Source organism: Manduca sexta, chromosome 25, assembly GCF_014839805.1.
Source record: "Manduca sexta isolate Smith_Timp_Sample1 chromosome 25, JHU_Msex_v1.0, whole genome shotgun sequence".
Taxonomy (NCBI): Eukaryota; Metazoa; Arthropoda; class Insecta; order Lepidoptera; family Sphingidae; genus Manduca; species Manduca sexta.
The window spans coordinates 4,476,112-4,499,560 of record NC_051139.1 but is presented as its reverse complement, the minus strand read 5'-3'; the positions used below and the strand labels follow the sequence as shown (position 1 = coordinate 4,499,560).

Below are 23,449 nucleotides of genomic sequence, written 5' to 3'. Positions count from 1 at the left end.
ATGAAAATATTAATTGACATTGTGATTATTTCAGTGAAGACAGTAACAACGTGACTGACTCTCATCTTGACAGACGTTTAGACATTGAAACAAATGAAATTTCTCTTGATGACCTGACTTTAAAATCAATAAGAAAGAAAAGAGAAGTGGTAGAAACGACACCAACTGGAAATGAAACTATTAAAAATCCTACAACAGAGATATCAAAAAGGAGTGATGGTGATGAAGAAATGGAATACGTCGAAGTAGACCCAGAAAGTCTTCAGAGTGATGATTTTGAGAGAGGAAAACGGCAAGTTCGATACTATTTGAAAAATGGATTTAAAAATCCTGGTAAAAATTGGGCCATCGCAAATCCAGTGAAATTAGTAGACTTACAGCAAGCTGTTTATAATCCTAATATACAAAATTTTAGATATCAGCCGAATTTTAGTGGTGTAGGCAATAATAATTATTATAATGATGGGCGACAACAGTTTTCATATGATAATAACTTGTTTACGACAGCTAATCCATTTTTGTCATATCAAGGACAGAATGCTCAATCAGAAAGACCATTTAAACCAAGTTTACCTGACCCTGGTAGTCAAAAATTTTACCACAATTCAGCAAATTCAGCAACTCACATTATAACTAAAAGTCCACCGATATCATCTTTAAAAAACAATGGAAATCCGTTTTCGTCTCTGAATGGAGGATTTTATAACAACTCTCCTAGACCTATTACCAACCAAAACAGTTTTTCTCCACAAGGTACTGTGAATCGTCCAAATAATCAAGCATCTTATCAAGATTCGTCGTTACTTCCCAGTACTATAGTAACTGGTAAACCAGTACAAATGGCACCTCCGCCCAGGCCACAAAATTCAAAACAAAATGAAAAGCAACCCGTGGATGATGACTATGATGAAGATTCTGAAGAAAGTGATTCGTCATCTGAAGAAGATGAAGATGATAGATTCAGACATGATTTTCCTAAACCTCCTTATGAATTCACTCATCCCAATCATAAATATGCTGACATTGAGAATCCTTTTGCAAATCCAAACTTTGATTTTGATGCCTTTTTATCCAAAATTAGTAATGGTCAGTATCAACAAAACCCTAAAATTGTTCAAAACATACAAAGACCGCACCCGACACAAAACATGCAAATTAGTTCTGTGAAGGCTTCAGCAGAAGTAACGACGTCATCAAATAGAGTTGCGCCTTTGCGAAGCTCTACATTAGACTATAAAGGCATGAGTACTCCAACACCGTTTACTTATTCTCATAACCCTAGCAGCACTTTAAAGCCAGATGAGAATAATTTGAGGTCACAAAAATTAAATCAACAATACCATCAGTTTTCAACACCTCAGCCTAGTCAGCAAACTTTCCCACAACAGCAACGGCAACAACAATCTTTTAACAAAAATGTGTTTTCTAAAGGTCCTCAGCAAACAGCCGGTATCCCTTTAGAGGCAGTGAGACCAAAGCTTAATCCACCAAATTTTAGAGATGATCGTCAATTACCAATAACTTATAGCTTCAGTACACAGAAACCATACTACGAACAATCCAAAATTAAAGGAGAGAATCCCCAAATATTTTCCGTTTCTTCTAAACCGTATGTGGTAGTAGCTGGTACAAGTCAACCTATATTACTGTCAACTCCAAAGCAACAATACAATGTGAAGCCTGAAAAAATAATATCATTACCCCCTCATTTAGTTTCTACTGGAAAACCGTATATTTTATCCTCAGTAAAGCCTCAGAATTCATTTATAGCATTTAAGCAATCTACGCCAAAACCCCTGACGACGATAGTCAATGAACAGTTATCTGCTTTGCAACATTATTGGAGTAATCCTTCCACTCAAAATCCATATTCTGTACAATCAGTGACAATGCATCCGAGTTCTTCACCGGACACAAATAAATTACAGAATTTGTTTGCTCCAGCAAACAAACCATCCAATCAGGCCCCAATCAAAAGCCAGAACATGTTTGTAAATATTGTTAGAGATCCTATTACTACGACTACAGCGCCATCTAAACGCAGACCCATCCCAAAACCATCTCCTGAAATGAATGATTATTACTATGATGATGATGATGAACAATATTATTATGAACCTGCTGTCAAACCAAAATATATGCCCAGTACAGAAGTTAAACCACAGAGACCAGCAATGGCCCAAAATTATAAAGAATACGACAATTATGAAGACTTGGATGAAGGGAATGATAAACCAACTACGCCTCGGAAGCCTGTTAAATATACATCCTTAAAACCAGAGACAGTAACTAAAAACCACAATGACGTATCTATTGTAACAAAATCACCTCCCAAAGACGACAAGAACGGTAACAGAAAAATTCCAGTGCCCGTGTTAGTAGACTATTCTAAGCCTACGAATGTTTTGATTCGTCCTGAAGTGTCTAACTATCAGATCATTCATCATCCTCATCGTAACCGAACCATACCTAATATGAGAAAACCGGTACAGCCGGAAAGTAGTCCTTACACTAATCGCCCTCCTAAATATTTAAATCAGACAACTTTAAGGCCATATACAGTAAGGCATAGATTAGCTAAGTCAACTCCAGTACCTGTCAAACAAGTTTCCATACAAAATAATAAGCCAACTACGGAAAGGGTTAGGCATCCAAATATTGTCGCCCAGATGAAATTAACAACTCTACGAGACAGCTATAACCAAGAAACTCGGTTTACTAAGACTAAACATGACGATAAAACAAACAGGTAACTGAGATGCTTTAAGATGTAAATATGAACCCTTTCCCTGGCACTTAACTCGACTTGCCTGTTCCTCCATGCATCGACACATTATTCATAGCACATGTATTTTGACAAAACTAACCACGACTTTGAATTGACTTAGACTGTACAGACTGATTGTAACTGCTTTGTATATGACTGCTTTCGTGAATTGATTTATTCAGAAGTAATAGTTTTTACAAGGATTTGAACATGTTTGACTTTTTAGCTTGGAACCGACGGAGAGTGTCGCACCAATCTCTTACTCCGCAAGTCCTCGTCCGAAAATGTTGTACAATGGATCTCAGAACTACAACCCCGACCAATATGATCCTTATTACGCTGTATATGATGAAGATGGAGAGTTGTATAAAGACACAGGTAAACGAAAAAATAATAAAAAAAAATTGCGATTCTATGTTTTAGTAACATTGTAGTTTGAAATAATTTGAATTGGGCTGCACTTCGCATGTTTACAATTAATTGCAATAATTTTAAATAAGAATAATATTAACATTGCATATGAATATTATTGATATCCTTATTATAAACTAATTGCATCGTAGTTTAAATAGTATGTAGTTATTTAGATTAGTGACTTACTATCATGACTAAAGTTAGACATCATATGAAATTAATTTTATTATCAACAGAAGGTTGAAAATACGTAACATTAAATTTTTCCATTTTTAATAGCATACTCCGTTTTCTTACTAAACACTCATATATTTGTATTTCTAACTTTTTCACATAATTTCATTATCAATTTTATTGTAGAAAATACTTGCGAACTTGCAAACCTATTTTTATTGGATTAACTTAACAACACGATAACAATTTATTTTTAATTGACGCAACTAAACGTCCAGAAAATTCTAACGTTATCTATGTACCAGAACGAGTACTCAGTATAAAGACTAGGCAAAATTACAAAACACAAGAAGCACGTGAACATAACCCACTAACTGGTGGTGGTTTTGGCAGACTATGTGCAGCAATATAACATCGCCTCGGTGCGCCCCGTAGTACAGCAGACGTATCGCGGTACTCCGCCGCCGGCGCGTCGACCCGTCGAGACTTACACGCCGAGACCCGTCACCTCGGACGACTACGACGATGCTCTCATTCAAGGACAGGTATGAAGATGTTATTAAATATAGTTATCGTAAGATCTATTACCGCGTTTTTTGGCTACCAAGTAAATAATACTGTTACGTAGTTTTGTTATACATTTTTAGAATAAGAAAATCATGTATATAGGTAATAGACGTTAAATTGTTATTTATAATTTTCCAGATCAGCAACCAAAATCAATACCAATCACCTGTTCGCCATTCAACGAGGTGAGAGTTTAAGTATTTAGGTAACATTTTGAATTAACAAACTCAATAACTCTAAGATAGTATTAACAAACCGATTGCCTATTCAGGGGCGAAGGTAATGAATTGGGATATGACCATAATCCAAGCAGCGTGAGGACGACCTTGTACGAAGCTACCACTATAAGCACGACTCCTCGTACGACCAGCACAAGCACTACTACCACGACCACACAGCGCTCTACCACTGCACCATACACTGAAGCTATGACCCCGTCTCGATACACCCCAAGGTACTACAAAAGAAAAAAAAAAACAATTTAAATTCACCCTCGCTTCAATCATCAAAGAAGAATTCATTAACATTCTTTGGATCATCTATAAAATTTTCATCTAAATTCATCATACATAAGCAACCTTTGAACTGACAATCTAACATCTAACAAGCTCTGTGCTAATATGTAGATCTTGTTTCCGGTTTGAAGGTTGTGAAATCATGTGAATCAAGTACTATACTGTACTTTCCGGCTTCATCTATGTTTCTTTTCTGTTTATACTTTATTCTAGTACAAAATTACTTGTAGGCTTTTGTGGTATCTTTGAAAACTCTCACTAAAACAAAATATAATCACTGTTTAACATTTCCCTAGTCTCCTAACTAAAATCCGTCCGTTGACTGCAGTGTTTCAACGTATATTTTATAAGTAGTACTGTTACATACGGCTTAAATTAGAAAGTTTTTTTTTGCTTTATATTCAACAGATCATCCACAGATGAAAATCCTACTTCCAAACCTGAATCTTCTTCAGACCCTTCTGAAATATACCCTGTATCATCAGACCCTTCTACAACACCATCTACTGTCAACTTATCCTCTTTTGCCAAACCTTTTGAAAAGACTGATAATTCTCACAGACTCCAAGAGACTTTGTCAACGACTGAAAAAATATTGACTTCTAGACGTTCTTCTTATGTGACTAACAATAATAATACACTACCTGTGGAGACGAATCGAACTGTGACTACTAGGGGAAAGAAAAAGGTCTTGTCACTAACAACTGGCTTTTCGATAAGACGGAATCCGACCAATGCTAATAATCCTTATACTTTAACGGTTCATAATAGGCCGTTAGACGAAAATAATATGTTTATTAAAACAGACAGTGTCCTTGATATTCAAACTGATTTACTATCAAAGGTATACTTCTTAAGTAATGGTGAAGATAAAAAAAAGAAACCAACACGCCTAAATATCGATTTGGACAGATCTACTGAAAGATCTTCGCCAAGAAAGCTTTCTACCAAGACAGAAAGCAAATTGGACCAAATATTCGACAGGGGTTTACAAAGGGAGATTGAACCTTTAGTAGTAATAGATAAAACGACAGAAAAAACGCCATATAGAACATCTTCTACTACAGTAAAAACTATAGTGGATAAAACAAACGATAGAGTAAAGCAAAGAAAGCAGTCGTATACGACAGAAACGGCGCAAGTCAAAACGACTGAAAGAATTATTTTTAGTAAATTTTCTATTTCATCAGAATCAGGCGTGTACAGAACGACTGAAAAAGCTCTACTAAAGAAAATTTCTAAAACGCCAGATATACTGGCTAAAACGACAGATATAACACTCCTAAATAAATATTCTGGTACTCCAAGTACTCTGGACAGGTCGACAGAAAAAACGCCACAAAATAAACCTGCTACACCAGATATATTGGACAGAACGACAGAAAGAGAAATTCTCAGTAAATTCTCTATCTCGTCAGAAAGAGGTTTTGAAAACTTTACTCCAAGATCATTCCAAAGAAAGTTATCTGTGAGGCCAGTTTTACTCTTGGATAAAACCACAGAAAAAAGCAACCAAAGAAAAGTATTTAATTCACGACGAAATTATGCTAGAACAGACCTAACCGAAGATAATGATATTCCTATTAGACCTAGAAGTAGATCGAGACCTACCACAACCAGAACAATTAATATAACACCCAAAGTTACTTCTACCACTACTTTTAATACTAATTATATAAGACGTCCCAACAACGAAGAATATATTGATTCCACCGAGAATTCTATTAATTCCGAATATAGTTCTGAAAATCCTCAATCTAGTACTTTATTAAATAGTTATTCATCCGGAAGCAAAGAGTCATCCAAATGGAACGAGTATGCGAGTTCCCAGGATAGCTTAAATGAACCTGCAATTTCACCTTACAGAACACTAGATAGCTTGAGAAGTAGCTATAGGCAGGACGAAACAGTGAAAACTTCAACCTTAAGCACAACATCCACAACTCGGTTTACTACTAGTGTAACGCCAAAGAAAATTGTAAACGAAAACTTAGATGATGATAACCTTTCACGTAAATCGTCCTACTATAGTTATCGCGTCGACGATGATTCCACACCCGATCAAACTACTGAGGTATTTAGCGGTAAAGTGAAACATGTAATACAAGCCTTCTTTAACAATATAATGAACACTTCTGCACCTCACATTCTAAGGGAATTTTCTAGTACTACTACTAAACCGACAACGCCAAAGTTAAAGAAATCTGAACAAAATACCTTTAATATAGGTTTTCAAAAGAAAACTGCCAAATTTATCGAAGAAAAACCTCTACGCAATGTAAATCGATTTGAATTTGTAACAGAACCAGTCCCTACTAAATATACTACTTCTACATTTAATACAATTAGCGCTCCAGAAAGAGGCAGAGTTAATAAAGAATTTACTTCAACCACGCCTACTACAGTCATGACTACCACGCCTTATACTATTACTACACCATTAACAACATCAACGACTATGGAAATGATGGCCGAAGATAATAAGCCTGTACCAAGTAGTGATTATTACCAAGCTAAGTTTAGTGAGTTCGTTGAAAAGAAACCTCAAAAGAAGCCTGAAACAACGACGCCTGAAATATCTCGAAAATTCCAAAATATAATCAAGGAAGAGACTTCTAAGAAATCCGATACTTACAACTTGAATACTTTAGGCGATGAAAAATATATTCCAAACAAAAATTATAATGAGAATTCAAAGACCTCTTTGAATAACAAGGTAACTAGTGAGATTGCATCGACTACAAGCACAACAAAGTCGACGACGACCACTGAAAAATTTGAACCGACTACTACCACTGAAAAGATTGAACTTGCAACGACAGCGACTCTCACTACCACCACAACTAAAAGTACATCCTTTCCAACGCGAGTCTCTCGAGTCAATCCCGCCATAAAGTTAGCTGCGAAAAACCTTGGAGGTGGGCGCAGGAGTTACCAATCGTCGACCAATTGTTCGTCAGACAACAGTCTGCAAGCGAATCCAAAATGCAACGAAATCAAATATCAGAGGTACTTTTATCGCCGGCCAGTAGTCTAAGCGTGACGTTTTCACTTTACCTATCGAGGGTGGAGGCTTCGTCTATTCAAGTCCTTATTTTCTGCCTCGCGACGTAACTCGCATGAAGATCTACATCATATCAAACTGTTTAATAGCACACACAGCTAAACTTTCGCTTAACATACCGTTCTCATTGGGGGACTTCATATCTGTCGAGTTGATATTCTGAATTGTTAACTCCTGACGCGACCTTTTCCATTTCCTGCTCACTATTGGTAATGTGATTTGTATGTCAAGTGTTGGTGTAACTGCGAAATTTAGTTGTAAATCTAGAAAGTTCCTCAATGTAGCTGTACACCTATGAATAAAGTCGCACAACATAGTTCATTGCAACAATCATATAGATTTATTTGCACCAGATTTGCCTTGATTAAAAACAATATTAATTCACCTTTAATACGCTACTTGCATGAACTGCTACTTAGATAGTATTAACTCATTATTTTTAAACCCAATTGTTGCGATCAAATCCAAATTAGAATTTCAATTACCGATGTATCAGTATAAAGCATTTTATTATAAAATGATACACACCAGCTAAAAGATCATGCAAACAAACTAAATTATTAAGTCTATATCCATTACAAAACATTTCAAATGCTTCCAAGTACAAATCACGCCTACTAACTGCAAACATTTTGGGGCTGTTTACTTATATATTTTAATTTTACAGGCCTACCAGCACTCGAGGCCGCGGCTCTGCGCATTATTCCACATCAAGCGGTTCCGAATCTTCTCAACCTGCGCCCAACAGAGGAACACCACCAACGTTAGAGTCACACCACACAATTACACTAATATTAAACGAAGTCGTGCTAACATGTCATAAGTCGCTTTGAAATAGTTAAAGTTTTCTCAATTTGATTACACTATTTAGAATCAATGCAGCAGATTATACGCCTATATTTCATAAATCATAAAGCTATAAAAACATTCGGCTTTGTTATTTTTATTAAAAAAATACAAATTATTGTTTAATTCAACTTTGTGGGTTGTAAATAAAAATGCCATTTTGGAATGACTTCTTATATCTTACTCACTTTACCTCATGTTTCATACATGTCAGTTATTTTGGTCTCAATTTTTTTATTGCTACTATGTATTTCAGATGATTCGATTTCTATATGTCATTAAACTAATTGTGGTTTTTCTCTGAGCAGTCGAAGTCGCCCTACCCTGAAGCCATCCACAGCCATAGTGTCCAAGACTACGGAATTCGTCGACATCTATGCCCATCCTCCTAGCAGACCAGCACCGGTCTACCCTCAACCAACGCCTGACAAAACCGCGGCCAAATGCAGGAAGGACGTTTGCTTATTGCCTGACTGTTATTGTGGTGGAAAGGACATTCCTGGTAAGATATGGCACTATACATATACGATTTTAGTTTGTATTTTAAATCTTGTAGAGTTTAGTTTAATCCTTTGAATATTTTGTGAACGAGTGTACTACTTGAAATTATTAAGCAACTGCTTTTTAGGCAAAAAGTAAGGACCAATAAGGTAATGGCTGTTTTGAGGTAATTAAATAGATTATTTAAATACATTTTGATAAGTTACACGCTAAGTATTTTCTTTTATGTAAGATTTATTTATGACGTAGGAAAATTGCCCGTCAACGAAGTACCACAAATGGTACTGATCACGTTCGACGACGCTGTTAATGACTTGAACAAAATGTATTACGAAGAACTTCTCCAAAAAGGCCGAGTGAATCCTAACGGCTGTCCCATAACTGCCACTTTTTACGTGTCTCACGAGTGGACGGACTATAGCCAAGTCCAAAACCTTTATGCAGATGGTCATGAATTCGCCTCTCACACTATTTCGTAAGTCAATAAATGAATAGATCTCTACGTTGATTCTATAAAGGTATACTGATAATCTACTACTAATAACGAGGGTATAACCTTTCATCTAGGTTTTCCTACTGTCTTATATAAATACTAATCATGTACGTTTTTTCTCTTCCCCTCTTCCGCCCTTCTTGTACCTGTCGTCTATTTCTTCCTTCTCCTGGCACGTTATGAACCTCATGCACGATCACCGTTAACCATGACAGGCGATATGCCCGTGGAGACAGTGCCGCAAATCGTTCTTCTGACATTCGACGACTCCGTTAATGACCTGAACAAGGTGCTGTACGCGGATCTGTTTGAGAAGGGTCGTGTCAACCCCAACGGTTGTCCGATCTCAGCCACGTTTTACGTATCGCACGAATGGACGGATTACAGCCAAGTACAGAATCTCTACTCAGCCGGACACGAGATGGCATCACACACAATTTCGTAAGTTATGAAGAGTATTCACGCACATTAAGTTTATTTTGGCACCGTGATTGAAGATCCAACTTCTCATTTGCTTTACATAGTCTTTTTTTCCATCTAATTAACACTATGATCTGGTTTCTAATATTACTTTCCTTATTTTAGTACTGTCTCGTGGACTTTACTTTTTAACTTCTATTTTTGTTATTCTCTTTCACCTTTTTTATGTTTTATTTGTTTCTTTTTATTAAAATAAGAAAAGAACTAAAAACAAAATTTAATATTTTAGCCATAGTTTTGGAGAACAGTTCTCCCAAAAGAAATGGAACAGAGAAGTGGCGGGCCAAAGAGAAATTCTGGCTGCGTACGGAGGAGTTAAACTGGAGGACGTTAGAGGCATGAGGGCTCCCTTCCTCTCTGTCGGTGGAAACAAAATGTTCAAGATGTTATACGACTCTAACTTTACCTACGATTCCTCTTTACCGGTCTACGAGAACAAGCCGCCAAGCTGGCCGTACACGCTTGATTACAAACTATTCCACGACTGCATGATCCCACCTTGCCCTACGAAATCATATCCAGGTGAGACTTTGAAAATAGATAATTCAACAACATTTATTTATCGAAATTAAATTAAAACAATTGGTATATAATTATGAAAAGAAATCACACAATCGATATTATGTCAATATAACAATAACTTATAGGATTAGGTAGTATGGGCAGTGTCTGCAATGGTTAAAAATTGCTTAAGTATTACTTTGATTTATTTTAGGTGTATGGGAAGTACCCATGGTGATGTGGCAAGATTTGAACGGAGGACGTTGCTCTATGGGCGACGCTTGCGCTAACCCACCTGAAGCTGAAAATGTTTACAAAATGATTTTGAAGAACTTCGACAGACACTACACAACTAACAGGTAAGATATTAACTAATTTACTTGTACTTAAAATTAAAAGTACGTAAATCCAAGAAATAAATTGTAATTTTTATTTTCGCGACGTGGCATTTTCATAAATATGTCTTTAGTGTTAAAAATATTTAAAAATCAAAGTATCTTTTAAATGCTCAGCACTTTTTCCATGTCTATGTTAGTTGGTAAAAATCTAAAATGATATTTTCATGATTATAAAAATATTAGTCATTCAAAACCGATCGATCGTTTTTTCAGAGCACCATTCGGTTTGTTCTACCACGCGGCGTGGTTCACACAGCCGCACCACAAGGAAGGCTTCATCATGTTCTTGGACTTCATCAATCAGATGCCAGACGTGTGGATCGTGACCAACTGGCAGGCGCTGCAGTGGGTACGCGACCCCACACCCATCTCCAGGCTTAACAACTTCCAACCGTTCCAGTGTAATTACCAGGTAAATATTTTTTCTCCAGGAACGAACTTATACGCAGATGAATTTGCTAGTAACAGCTACGAAATAAACTAACGGTTAAACTAATAGATGTAGTTCTTACGAATTTTATAAATTGACTTCATAACCTTAATTCCAGGATCGACCCAAGAAATGCAACAACCCCAAGGTGTGCAACTTATGGCACAAGTCTGGAGTAAGATACATGAGAACATGCCAGCCCTGCCCCGAAGTCTACCCATGGACTGGCAAATCTGGCATCAGATCTTCACGCATTGACAACGACATCGGAGAATAAACACCAGTTATCTGTTAACCATAGCAAAAATTTAACGGTAGAAGTACCATCTTTCTTAGATGATATAGATCCTATAAATGAATAGGTATCGAAGCCAACGAGGCAAAGATCATTTCGTTTAAATTAATTCAACGTAGAAATTGTTTTGTCACCTGAAGAGTGCCATTTAGATGTCGATGGTCACAAAGCATGCTTTCATAATCAACAATTTCATATAAAAATGTGATTCAAATGTTCATTCAGTTTGTTCTTTGTAAGTCGTAATGTATTGGAAACTGTGATATTAGGTGTTTTCAATCATCTGTGGAGATAGTGTCAATGTGAATTGCATGATTTAGAGCTTGAATACCGTACAGCTTGTAATAGTTTCCTATTTTATTTAAATGATAAATACTCTTTGCCAACGTCGTAATGTTGTAAGTAGTATCAAGTAATATTCGATAACAGTTCAATAATAACAATCGAGGTTCACGTTTAAATCCTGTAAATGATTACCAAGTTTTCAATGATGATAACCGAAAGCCATATTATAATTTAGAAAATATGTTTCTCCAATCTTGCCAGCTTCGTGGTTGATACTGCCTTTTGTAATGTGTAAATATAGTATTAGACTAGCGTATATAGGATATGTTTGTTTTACGTGAATTTTCTATCACTGTTCCAATAAAATCATCTGATTTTGAAATTCGGTCATGACATTGAATATTTTTGATTGGATTCAAATTTAGACACTGTGTAGACGTCTGTCCACATCGCTGCTGTGTGATGTTGCACATGTCTATACAAGTGGTCAAATAAATTTTGCGGACATGTGAATATTTCATTTAATATAAATTTTAGCTTTGAGTGAATTTTTATCGTATTCATGTCAAACTTTTTCTTCTTCCTTTCTATTTTATCTTTCAAGTATTTTTTTCATTCTCTTTATTATTACTACAGTGATTTCATCTCAATACTCCCATTAATCAACTAGGTTAGGGCTTTGGTCTGCCTTTGCAACTAAAGTTACTAGAAGCGCTTGCAACGAATCTATTTAAAATATACTTTATTTATAAGTACTATTTTTGTAAATATAGGTTAGTATTTAAAATTGGTAGTTTCACTTTTTGTAATATCTCGGCTGTAATGTATTCTCGACATGACCGTTAGCACTGCGAGCGTTTTTGTATTGTTACTTCTAGTATTCATTTTTTTATCGGTAATTATTTATGTACAAGAATTGCAAGAAAAATTGTGACCAGTGCTAAATATATGAAATATATAAATACGGTGTTTTAATCATTTATTCCTTTTCCTACTTCTAAATCCTTATCAATGTTTCTTTGAGACTTAATATCAAATGTACCACATGTGTGATGGCCCTTCACATATAAAAAATGAATAATTAATTATTCGGATATTTAAACGAATATCGGATATCTAAATTTGTCATCTAAGTCTTACCTACATCAAACGTGATATAGTAAGAATAAAGGTAAAGGATATATATTTTCATTATTATGGTACAGTTAACACATAGTGGTATTCATCATACCTCATATTGAACACTTATTTTAAACAAGTCACAATGTCTATTTTACCGGCAAGCAACAGTATGTAGTCACTGTTGTGTTCCGGTTAGAAAATTTTTTTTGCTAGAACATTGTACTTAATATCTCTTGTCTCAGGATGACCACGTAGAGGAATACAAAACAATACTTTGTGATTCAATGTGTTTTTACTATTTATGGGTGGTCGTATCGCTTACCATCAGGCGAACGGCAACCTCGTCTCGATATACAAAGCGATAAAAAAAACCTTTCGTTTTTTATTTACGACAATGTATACGTATTAGTTATACTTGACTTTGCTGCTAACTAGATTAGTAAGTCTACCATGAACCACAGTATTCTTGGCCGTGACCGAGACATGCCTCGGTATTCATCAAAAATGAAAATTCAATCATAACACCTGTCTACTTACTTTTTCATAGATCAAGGGCTTCGCAGCCTATAAAAGCTTTCTCAGCATGAATTCCTTTTTAACTCGCTTTTGAAGATGAAGTGTGCACTAGTCTGTATATTAGTATTTTTTCAAATAGTTTTTAATCAAGAGATAGAATATTATCCATCTAAAGCATCCTTAGGGTATAAAATATCAAAGACCATCTCTCAAACTTCAAAAAATAACTTGATCACCAATTTAGATGATTATAAAAATGCTGCGGGTAATAAAAGAAAAAAAGTATGGCGAAATTTTAACAAGGACAATGAAAATATTACTGAAAAAGTGACAGTAAAAAGAGCCGTAGATCCAGTGTTTCATGGGTATCCTAAAACAAGAGAAGAACTATGGAACGAACACTTTCTTAATGAAAGCAGCGCCTTTGACCAAACTCCATCTCTAATAAAACTAATCCACAACATAACATTGAGTTATTTGAAAGACTGTACGCCAGTTCTACTGTATGACAGTCAGGTGAAATCGAAAGAGAGTTATTTATTCCAAAATTTACTCAAAGATTTTCCGGTTAGTTTTGTGCATGGTTACATTAATGACAAAAATCAACTGCAAGAACCAAAACTCTTGGTGCCAGTTAGAGAATGTGTGCATTTCATAATTTTCCTTACTGATGTTAAAGTAAGCGCAAAGATTTTAGGCAAGCAATCAGACAGCAAAGTTGTAGTCATAGCAAGATCTTCGCAATGGGCTGTGCAAGAATTTTTATCAGGACCTTTGTCCAGGCGATTTGTTAATTTACTGGTTATTGGACAAAGTTTTAAAGAAGACGATGATACTACTATAGTAAGTAAAATACTTAAAATCTAAGTTTAAAAGCGATAATCCCCCCTTTCAATTATTTATCAAGTTTTTGAGTCAGAATGTTAAGGTAAATAACATGCAGAACAGAGCAAAATATGTTTTAAAAGGCAAATTAATTCAAATTAATTTCGCTTTATGCATGTTTAAGGAAGCCCCATACATTTTGTATACACATAAATTGTATACAGATGGACTGGGTGCCAGTCAGCCAGTAGTAGTTACTTCTTGGAGCCATGGAAAATATTCTAGAAATGTCGATTTATTCCCACCTAAAATGACGGAAGGATACGCCGGCCATCGATTTGTCGTGGCAGCTGCTAACCAACCTCCTTTCGTATTTAGAAAGTAAGTATATATTAATTTGATATCTAGAAAATATTTGTAATAATGTTAATAAAATAAACATCAAATTATGGATCGGCTATATTATTAAGATTATTATTAAGATTGGGAAAAGCTATGCGTTATTCATTTACAGAAATATTTAAGTCGCATAGGAATGAAAATCTTCTATACTGATACGGTTTGTGTACCTTGCACAGATTTAATTTATATAAGTAGTCCAAGAAAATAATTATGAAAAAAAAAATTGTATTCAGGGTAATCACAGACCTCGATGGTGGAAATCCTAGAGTAAAGTGGGACGGCATTGAGATCAGACTTCTAAAGCTTTTGGCAGAGAGAAACAACTTTTCCATAGAAATAGTTGAACCACAAGACTTGCAATTAGGGTAAGATTATATTAAAGTCAAGGAATCGATAGGTTTTAGTTATTAAGAAGAATAAGGCCACGATTAAAGTTGCGTTATTTTGCATCAACATTTTTGTGCATAAAAACTGGCACTGATTAATATTAATATTTTGTTTTTGAGAAGACTACAACACCGCCATTTCTCAAGTTTTATTTCGTGTAGGTAATAAAGATATGCATTTGGAAGAATAACTCTGACATTAATATTTTTTAGGCCAGGCGATGCAGTAGCTAAAGAAATAGCTATGGGGCGCGCGGACGTCGGAGTAGCGGGAATGTACATGACTATTGAAAGGGCTCGAGAAATGGACGTAACATTTGCACACTCTCAAGACTGTGCTGTTTTTATTACTCTTAAGTCCACTGCTTTGCCTCGGTAAATATAACCGTTTGTAAAACGTAGTCGGCATTTACAATTACCAGAATTATGTTCATTTTTCCAGTGTTAAATGAATGTTGAACTTTTATTTCACATTCTTAAAAATTCTCATGTAATTCGTTAGACTAAAAAGTCCCTATTTCGCCGTCATCTTACAGATTAAAAATGAATTTAGCATAGTTTTTTTCGATAAGCCAATTGGCTACTTGTTTGTCGTTCTTTAGGTCATAGTGGCCTATGTAAGTGTGTTGCATTCCGGGATCATGTATATCCGGTTCCAACAGGCCGGTAGAATTGTGTCGAGTGTCGAGGGGTAACCTTCTCTCGTCAGTCGATATTCTATTGGACCCCACTCCACTTACCATCAGATGTAGTGGGGTCACTTTACTGTGAACATATATATAAAAAAAGGCGTCAGTGGCTACAATTTTATAAAAAAAAAGATTAGGCAATTTCACGCACCAAGATTGCCAATTTTGAGATATAATTCAAAATCAACTCAAAATTAATATTAATAATCCATTGTGATAATTTTAGGTACCGGGCAATCCTCGGACCATTCCATTGGCACGTGTGGGTGGCTTTAACATTTACTTACATGTTCGGAATGTTCCCTCTAGCATTCTCTGACAAACACACATTACGACATTTAATAAATAATAGCGGTGAAATCGAAAACATGTTCTGGTATGTTTTTGGCACTTTTACCAATTGCTTCACGTTTGTCGGCAAGAATTCTTGGAGCAGGACCACTAAGATAACAACACGGTTATTAATAGGTACGAGTGTTTTTTGTTATTGAATGTTACTTGTCCAGAAACCATTCTCAATTTTCTTAAGTAAACAAAATTTTTTAGCTCTCACAAACTATGGTCTCGAATCGAATCTTCCGTCATAAATTAAACTAATCACACTTCTTTAAACTCTTATGAAGCAGATAATTGTATCTACGAACTTAATTTTATTATGAATTGTATTACATTTACTGCGTTTTAATTTCCACATTGTTAAGGTTGGTACTGGATCTTCACAATAATTATTACGAGTTGCTATACCGGTTCTATTATTGCGTTCGTGACGCTGCCAGTCTTTCCGGAGACTGTTGATACTATCGATCAGCTTTTAGCTGGATTCTACAGAATTGGGACCCTAGGTAAGCTTATAGCACTATAATCAATACTATACCTACAGTAACTTTAATTGAAATTTTATACTGAATCACTATTAAGTCATCAACATTACATGATAAGTGCTATATAAAACAATATATTGCCAAGAGCATGAAACTTTACCAAACTAAGAAGGCATTCTGTACAATAAATTAATGTGAAAAATTAACCGGAGTTCCGATCACGATGTTGCGGACTGCGTAGTAGATGACAGTGGTTTGAATAAACTGTGATTTCATCAGTATGCCATGCTTATTTCCTTATTGTCGAGTCAACATCATGTTTAGCACTTGACACAAAATACAGAGAACTTTTTCGACATTATTGCGCTTTCTAGCAAGCAATATAGAATTACGAAGAAATTTCCTCACTGAAATGAACTACGATATTCTACGTCACTTGATGACAAAACAGTTTCAAATATATAATTAATTGATCTCTTTTTATAATATAAGTGTAGATACCTTATAATAGAAAACGTAATGTAACACTCATGTCCTATTGATTATGAAGCAAAATCCTTTTTTAAATGATTTATGTACTGAAATATATTTTGAAATATAATGCATTCCAACAGATCGTGGAGGTTGGGAGCGATGGTTTTTTAATTCATCAGATCCAAATACTAATAAATTAATGAAAAAATTGGAGCTTGTGCCAGATGTGGCTTCTGGTATACGGAATACAACAAAGGCTTTCTTTTTTCCTTACGCATTTTTGGGGTCTCAGGCCGAACTGGAATACATTGTTCAAGCAAATTTTTCAAAAACTACGTGAGATTTTTTACGTTTTTCTTAGCTTCTAGATCTTCTACTTATGTTCTGTATGCACTTATAAAAATAAATATATCGTATAAAATAACATTTATTATAAGTATATAATAACTATTATCTTTTTAGATCCAAACGTGCCCAGCTACACATCTCAAACGAATGTTTCGTTCCTTTTGGTGTGACTATGGGTTTCCCCAATAACTCTTTATATACGGCAAAATTGAGTCACGATATACGGGCAATGTTTCAGTCAGGAATTATTGACAAAATAGTCGACGAAGTGCGCTGGGACATGCAGAGAAGTAGTACTGGAAAATTATTGGCTGTAGGTGTTAGACGGATTTTATCAACTTCTAAAAGATCCAAAATTGTTTGAATAGTTATCACAAATTGGCTTAATGTACACTTTTAAAATGAAGATCAATATTCATGTGATAAGCAAATTTGTTATTGTAGTAGTTTACAAAACTCTTTATGAATCATTTTCAGGCAAGCTCGGGATCGTTGAAAATAGTATCAGTGGAAGAAAAGGGATTAACTCTGGAAGACACTCAAGGCATGTTTTTACTACTAGCAGCTGGTTTTCTAATAGCCGCCTCAGCACTGATCTCTGAATGGATGGGTGGATTCTCCAGAAAATGTCGATTCAGAAAGAAGGATCGGGGCACTAATAGTGCTGATTCCAGAGAACTAGTGTCACCTGATCCCGATAAAGCCGAAATAAATGCAGTATGTGATGGAACAGACAGTGTTTTACATTTCGGAACAAAATCTACAAGTGCTAGTTCCAGAGACACATTAGAAGGTGAAATAATAAACGTTATTGAAGATAGCATTATAGTTCATGATAATATGGACACTGAGCAATGGGGTTCGAGAAGATCTAGTTCTTTTGATCTGGATCGGGAAGTGAAGGAGATATTTGAAAAGGATTCGCAAAGGCGTGGTATTCCGGTAGATGATGTTGATATAGATAATAGGTTGGGGACAGCGTCTCACGGAGCTTTTGGGGACCACATTAATAGTAAATATTAATATGATAGTATGTTTGTTGTTATTAATATAAAATGTTTGAATAAAAATTGTGTATAGAAAATAAAACATGAAATTGACATCCAACTCTTTATTATCCTTCGAACAGTCATCAAAATAATTTATAACAATTTTTCTAACACTGTTGATAAACATTGATATTTCATTCAGCCACTGAGATGTTCATTCATCATACAATTAATTTATACATACAAAGGGCAGGTGAATCCTGCCGCAACACAGAAATACAGGCGCCGTACGACCTACATTAATGCAATATTTGGCCCGGCCTTATCTTAAAAAATAATTATACATTATGACTTAAATTCCCGAGAGACTCCATCGATACATCGACATCATCTCTCGCATTATCAGTAAAAATATCGATAAAATACACAACAGATTTTGCATTCTTTGTAAATTCAAACGAAAATATACCTAAATACCTACCTAAGCATTTTGTAATAATATGTATTGCACAACTGTTGTTACGAGAAATTAAATGTGAAATCGATTTGAGTATTCAATAAGGATATGTATTATATACCTATACTCTATGTGGGTTGTTCGCGACTGTGGTGCAATAGCAAAACTATACGAGAAACATAACACGTAAGTATAGCAAGTAGCGACATCTACTGTGACGTATCATTCACTGAACTATTTCGTACTTATGACTAAGTTTCATTTAAATGCAACCAACTAGATTATAATTAAAATGGCTTTGCTATTGTCACACAGCAGGTTAAAGAGGGTAAACGCGTACACGAAAGTAGGTACATCTACAAAACAAAACCAAGCAAACACTTTTTACATAAACACACACAACACGGTTGTGCGTTCAAAATGAATTAATTATATTTATATATGTATATTTAATTAATTAAACATTGAAATCATTCCCGATAGCAAAGCTCACAACCTCGGAAATAATGCTCCCAATACCAGCTTAACTGTTTATTTTATACAATGTATGTAGATTATAATTAAAATCTGTGCAAACGATAAAATTATTTATCATTTTATTTTGCATATAATCGAGTTTCTGAATGTGTTTTCCACTTAATTTAATTCCAATAAACATATCCGTGCAAATCAATCTAAGTAAACCTACGATTTTGGACTCATCGGTGTACTTCCAGTATATATTATTCGATTAATTAGTGCTTCTGTTACGTGATAGGTATGTAGGTAAGATTGGCGGCCTTGTGATGTAAGTACCATCAAATTAAATTAAATATCAGAGACAAGATAACGTACATCTAATTGTTCGATATAGGTTTACTAACGCCTAAGGACCATGTCTCGAATGAAACTTACACCACACAACTAAACACAATGACAATCTGTACAAAAGTTTGCAACATTTCAAATAACGGCTGGTTTCAACAAACGAATTTGCCAACTTCGCATCAATAAGAATGAACCAATCAAAACAAGTCATTAAAAGCATGTGAAACAAACTTCATTCTGAATGGTCCATTTTCGCTGTCGAAGTTGGTAGAATCGTTTGTTGATTGGCCGTAAGTCAACAAGAAAAGTGACATCGGTTTATCGCCAAACAAACACGATTGAGCAATTTTTAATACAAAGCACATCGACTCAATTGAAGGAACTATTAGGAACGAATGACAGACAACATTCGGGTAACGCTTCTAAAATCTTAAAACAGGGCCCAGGTTTGAGTTTTATAAACTGGCAAACGTATCTGCAAGATCGATGTTCACATCGATAAATAACAGGTTTATCGATAACATTTTATCGATGTGAAAAAATTTAAAACTAAGCTTGATGCAATAAATTTATGCAGACGAAAATTGGGCCCAATAGTGTAACAGTGCAGTGTAGGAATTTGTATCACATCAACAATATACTCTAACATTAAGTGTAATTACATGTTACAGTTCCTTAATAACAGGACAACATTTATTATGCTCCAGTAGTAAAATATTAATTCGTTTTAAAATTAATCGTGTACTTATATTTATTTTACAATGCGAAAATACATTTTTCCCTTACGCGTTCAGACTTACGAACATCGAAACTGGATTATTCCCTGTACAAATTTAACAAACAATTTCAACATTTTGTTACTGTGATTTGAAGGGTCAAAACGACGTTTTATATCCTACGATGCAGTTTCTCTTAACAATAATTTATACATTTCAATCACATCGTTTACAAACAGTTTCACTGTTTCACAAAACGGTATAGCGACAGTTATTACAATCGACCGCAGCACAGTATACGGATAACTACACATCGAATAAACATTTAGTGTTAAACTACGATCGTAAAGACTCAACATCATCAAAAGACTTAAAAATTACCAGGATGTGAAAAATATTAAAGCAAAAATGCTATCGTATCATACAAATTTGGAACAATATGGTATATTTAGGCACTGTGAGTAAGGCATCTACAGTGAGACGATATGAGGGACAGTGCTATGTCGGAAAATCAACCCGCACCAACAACAGTGGCATTGTGCGAACGTCTGACGTCACAATGCTCTAAGACGAACAGACCCTTAAGGCTAAACAGTAACATCGAACATGGCGTACAAAACTCTTAGCAAACATGAGTTTCACTAACAATACACATATTAAACAACATCGATAATAATTATATGTTACCACTATAAAATATGTGCCCTCTGGGCCCCGGGGTTGATTTTACGACACCAAGGCTATGTACAGTCAGGATCGGCAACATTCAAGAAAGCAAGGTGACGATACTAGTTTACACATACGAGTACATCTGTTTGCGTATAGAATATGTTAAATATCTTCTCTATTTGTTCTGACAACTATCATCTAAAAATACGGTGGACAGTGATTTATTAATATAGTGCTATACCAAAATATGATATTTGATTCTTTTATATATAATCTGTGCGATTAAAGCCGCATATTCTAATGATTAAGTAGAAACAAAATCGATACGTGTACTTCAGATCACACTAACAAAATAAAAAATGGAATCAACAAATTTGTTAGTCCTCATTAAACCAATGCAGCCACTAACTAAATCTAAAACACTTAACAATATTACTCACGATATATGTATATGATAGGTATTCAAAATTGACTTGATATTTGGTCTGTGAACGTGAGACGACCAAACTATAATAATGTATCCAAACTATTTGGAGATTATATCAAAAACGACCGGCGGTAACGCGGTCCAGTACGAAAATAGGACAGCCAGTGCAATGGCTCCTCGTTGCGTCCTTTGGATGGAGGGTTATCATTGTTTTGTACAAAAGTGGCATTTAAAAACAAAGTGATTTCTACAGAGATGATTAACGTTGTCTGGGCCTTCGCGGCCGTGAAGATCAAACTGTTATACTTACAAATCTGCTTAGAGTGCAAGTGTTATCATAAGAAATTTTAAAGCTTCGTGTGGTACCATTATATACTCATCTCTAGCTAACATTACCTACTTATTTAAATAACATTCGTTCCTAACGGGACGTGTATACATATTATGTAAATATCATTATGATTCTCATGTATAAATATGTCAATAGATAATGTAGATTTTACAATACATAATTTATTATCTTCTGTGATGACACTACGTTTACTAATTTACAAAGATTCAAGTTCGGATGTCACACTATTATAATATTATTAAAATGGCACAAAAAACTTTTAAAACACTAACACAAAAGTCAACAGTCGTTTGTTTAAGTCTTAACGCACTTCACACGTTGCGACGGTCCTGTGGCACGCACTACACAACAACGTCCGTCCGGCCATCCGTCCGTCCGACCGACCGACTCCCACCGTCCGACCGGACAATCAACCGGCCAACCGGACAACCGACCGCCTCGATCGCGCACTGTCTACACTTCATACGAGTAGTGCAAATTCTTCTAACGATACTCACTAATTTTAAATTGACTAATTTTTAAGCTAAACAGACAATGGCACGGATCGCACATTTAATGTAGACTATGTACAGGGGAATAGAAGTTTACCTATACTTACAATTCAAACTTGTTCTGAAGGACTGCGACTAACTGTACTTAATTTTAACATTTAACCTTATTAGTGTACTCACGTGTGCATTATAATAATTACGTATCATTAAAGGGTTGTGTAAACTTGAACATATAACGTGTCGATCTCAGAGATCTCGCGGCCCTGTAGGGTCCTACTCTCGTTTGTACGAAAGCACTGACCGTGCCATGTATAAAGCACCGTGAATTCAGATGCACCATTCAGACTTGGGATCTTGGTCGGTGGCACTGGGCGGGTCCGTGACGGGTCCGTGGCGGGTCCGGTCGGGCGCGGTGCTTAGCAGTGCGGGTGCAGCGGCCTCGGGTACGCACCGAAGGCCTCGTGGGCTAGCTATGTGGTCCAGCCCTCGATGCGCGGCCGCTTCGTGTGCGGCTGCTCGTAGTCGAGCGGCACGCTGTGGCGCATGTCCTGCCCGCCCGGCCCGCCCGGCGAGCCCATGTTACTCGACGATACCGAACCTGCAATGTACAGGTTACCTGTAATCCACCAGTTAATGGAGTCCAGGTTTGTTATTTGGATGGAGGTAAGTTATATTATAATTAGATGTGCGATTATTTTGCGTTATTCTTATGATAGTTGATGAAAGCTTTGAATTACTATAATGTTAGTTAAAATACGAATGAGAAATGTACAGTTTTGAATAAACGATCTCAATATTAATTTTAAATCTGATTTCAAGAAACCAATCACAATAACTCATTAATTAAAAAACTTTGTTCTGATTGATTAATTTTTGAGACGGATCGAAAAACCGATTGGGATCGTTTATTAAAAATGGCGGTTAGACAAAAATTCAAATAAAAGAAAAAGTGAATATTCAAATTATTAAATCAACTTTACTTTTTTTTTAAAGATCGACAACGTATTTACGGGGCTAGTATTCATGTTAGGTCATCATCGTATTACGAAAGGCCGCTTAAATTGGCTTAATGTCAGATGGTTAAACTCACACATATTAAATCTTATCGACCAGGAAAATTAAAAACCTCGCCATGTGTTAAAATGTGAAGCTAATTTCTTATACTGAGAACGTAATTTTAAAACGAATAATCAAAGTACTCACAGCGGGATTTTTATTCCTGGCCTAG

The 23,449-nt window shown here is 35.5% G+C and overlaps 3 protein-coding genes across 8 annotated transcripts in view; 2 read left to right on the top strand and 1 right to left on the bottom strand.

Annotated features, from left to right (window-relative positions):
- Positions 1-12,692, top strand: part of LOC115441262 (mucin-17) — a 131,365-nt gene extending 118,673 nt beyond the window's left edge. The window contains exons 5-17 of the mRNA XM_030165986.2: positions 35-2,749; positions 2,994-3,145; positions 3,749-3,900; positions 4,061-4,107; positions 4,194-4,376; positions 4,846-7,446; positions 8,169-8,264; positions 8,656-8,849; positions 9,557-9,782; positions 10,051-10,343; positions 10,537-10,681; positions 10,934-11,132; positions 11,269-12,692. Coding sequence (XP_030021846.2) covers positions 35-2,749; positions 2,994-3,145; positions 3,749-3,900; positions 4,061-4,107; positions 4,194-4,376; positions 4,846-7,446; positions 8,169-8,264; positions 8,656-8,849; positions 9,557-9,782; positions 10,051-10,343; positions 10,537-10,681; positions 10,934-11,132; positions 11,269-11,427 — 7,162 coding nt within the window. The 3' untranslated portion in view covers positions 11,428-12,692. The remainder of the gene's footprint in view (positions 1-34; positions 2,750-2,993; positions 3,146-3,748; positions 3,901-4,060; positions 4,108-4,193; positions 4,377-4,845; positions 7,447-8,168; positions 8,265-8,655; positions 8,850-9,556; positions 9,783-10,050; positions 10,344-10,536; positions 10,682-10,933; positions 11,133-11,268) is intronic.
- Positions 12,693-13,464: 772 nt separating this feature from the next.
- On the top strand, positions 13,465-18,377 carry LOC115441260 (ionotropic receptor 21a). Its single transcript, XM_030165978.2, has 9 exons — positions 13,465-14,211; positions 14,378-14,574; positions 14,829-14,960; positions 15,195-15,356; positions 15,897-16,138; positions 16,372-16,512; positions 17,106-17,301; positions 17,428-17,626; positions 17,791-18,377. The coding sequence occupies exons 1-9, from the start codon at positions 13,465-13,467 to the stop codon at positions 18,334-18,336; spliced, it is 2,562 nt and encodes an 853-aa protein (XP_030021838.2). The 3' UTR covers positions 18,337-18,377.
- Positions 18,378-18,409: 32 nt separating this feature from the next.
- The window catches only part of LOC115441261 (myocyte-specific enhancer factor 2), a 75,138-nt gene continuing 70,098 nt past the window's right edge, over positions 18,410-23,449 (bottom strand). For 3 of the 6 annotated variants that reach the window (XM_030165980.2, XM_030165981.2, XM_030165982.2), the window contains exon 9: positions 18,410-22,837. In XM_030165980.2, the coding sequence (XP_030021840.1) occupies positions 22,692-22,837 (146 nt within the window). In that variant the 3' untranslated portion in view covers positions 18,410-22,691. The remainder of the gene's footprint in view (positions 22,838-23,449) is intronic. The other 3 variants (XM_030165983.2, XM_030165984.2, XM_030165985.2) reach the window with 1 other exon arrangement.

Coding starts and splice junctions, on each gene's coding strand:
- LOC115441260 (XM_030165978.2), top strand. CDS start 13,465: ATGAAGTGTGCACTAGTCTGTATATTAGTATTTTTTCAAATAGTTTTT. Junction 17,302..17,427: donor GCAAATTTTTCAAAAACTAC/GTGAGATTTTTT, acceptor TTATCTTTTTAG/ATCCAAACGTGCCCAGCTAC. Junction 17,627..17,790: donor GTACTGGAAAATTATTGGCT/GTAGGTGTTAGA, acceptor AATCATTTTCAG/GCAAGCTCGGGATCGTTGAA.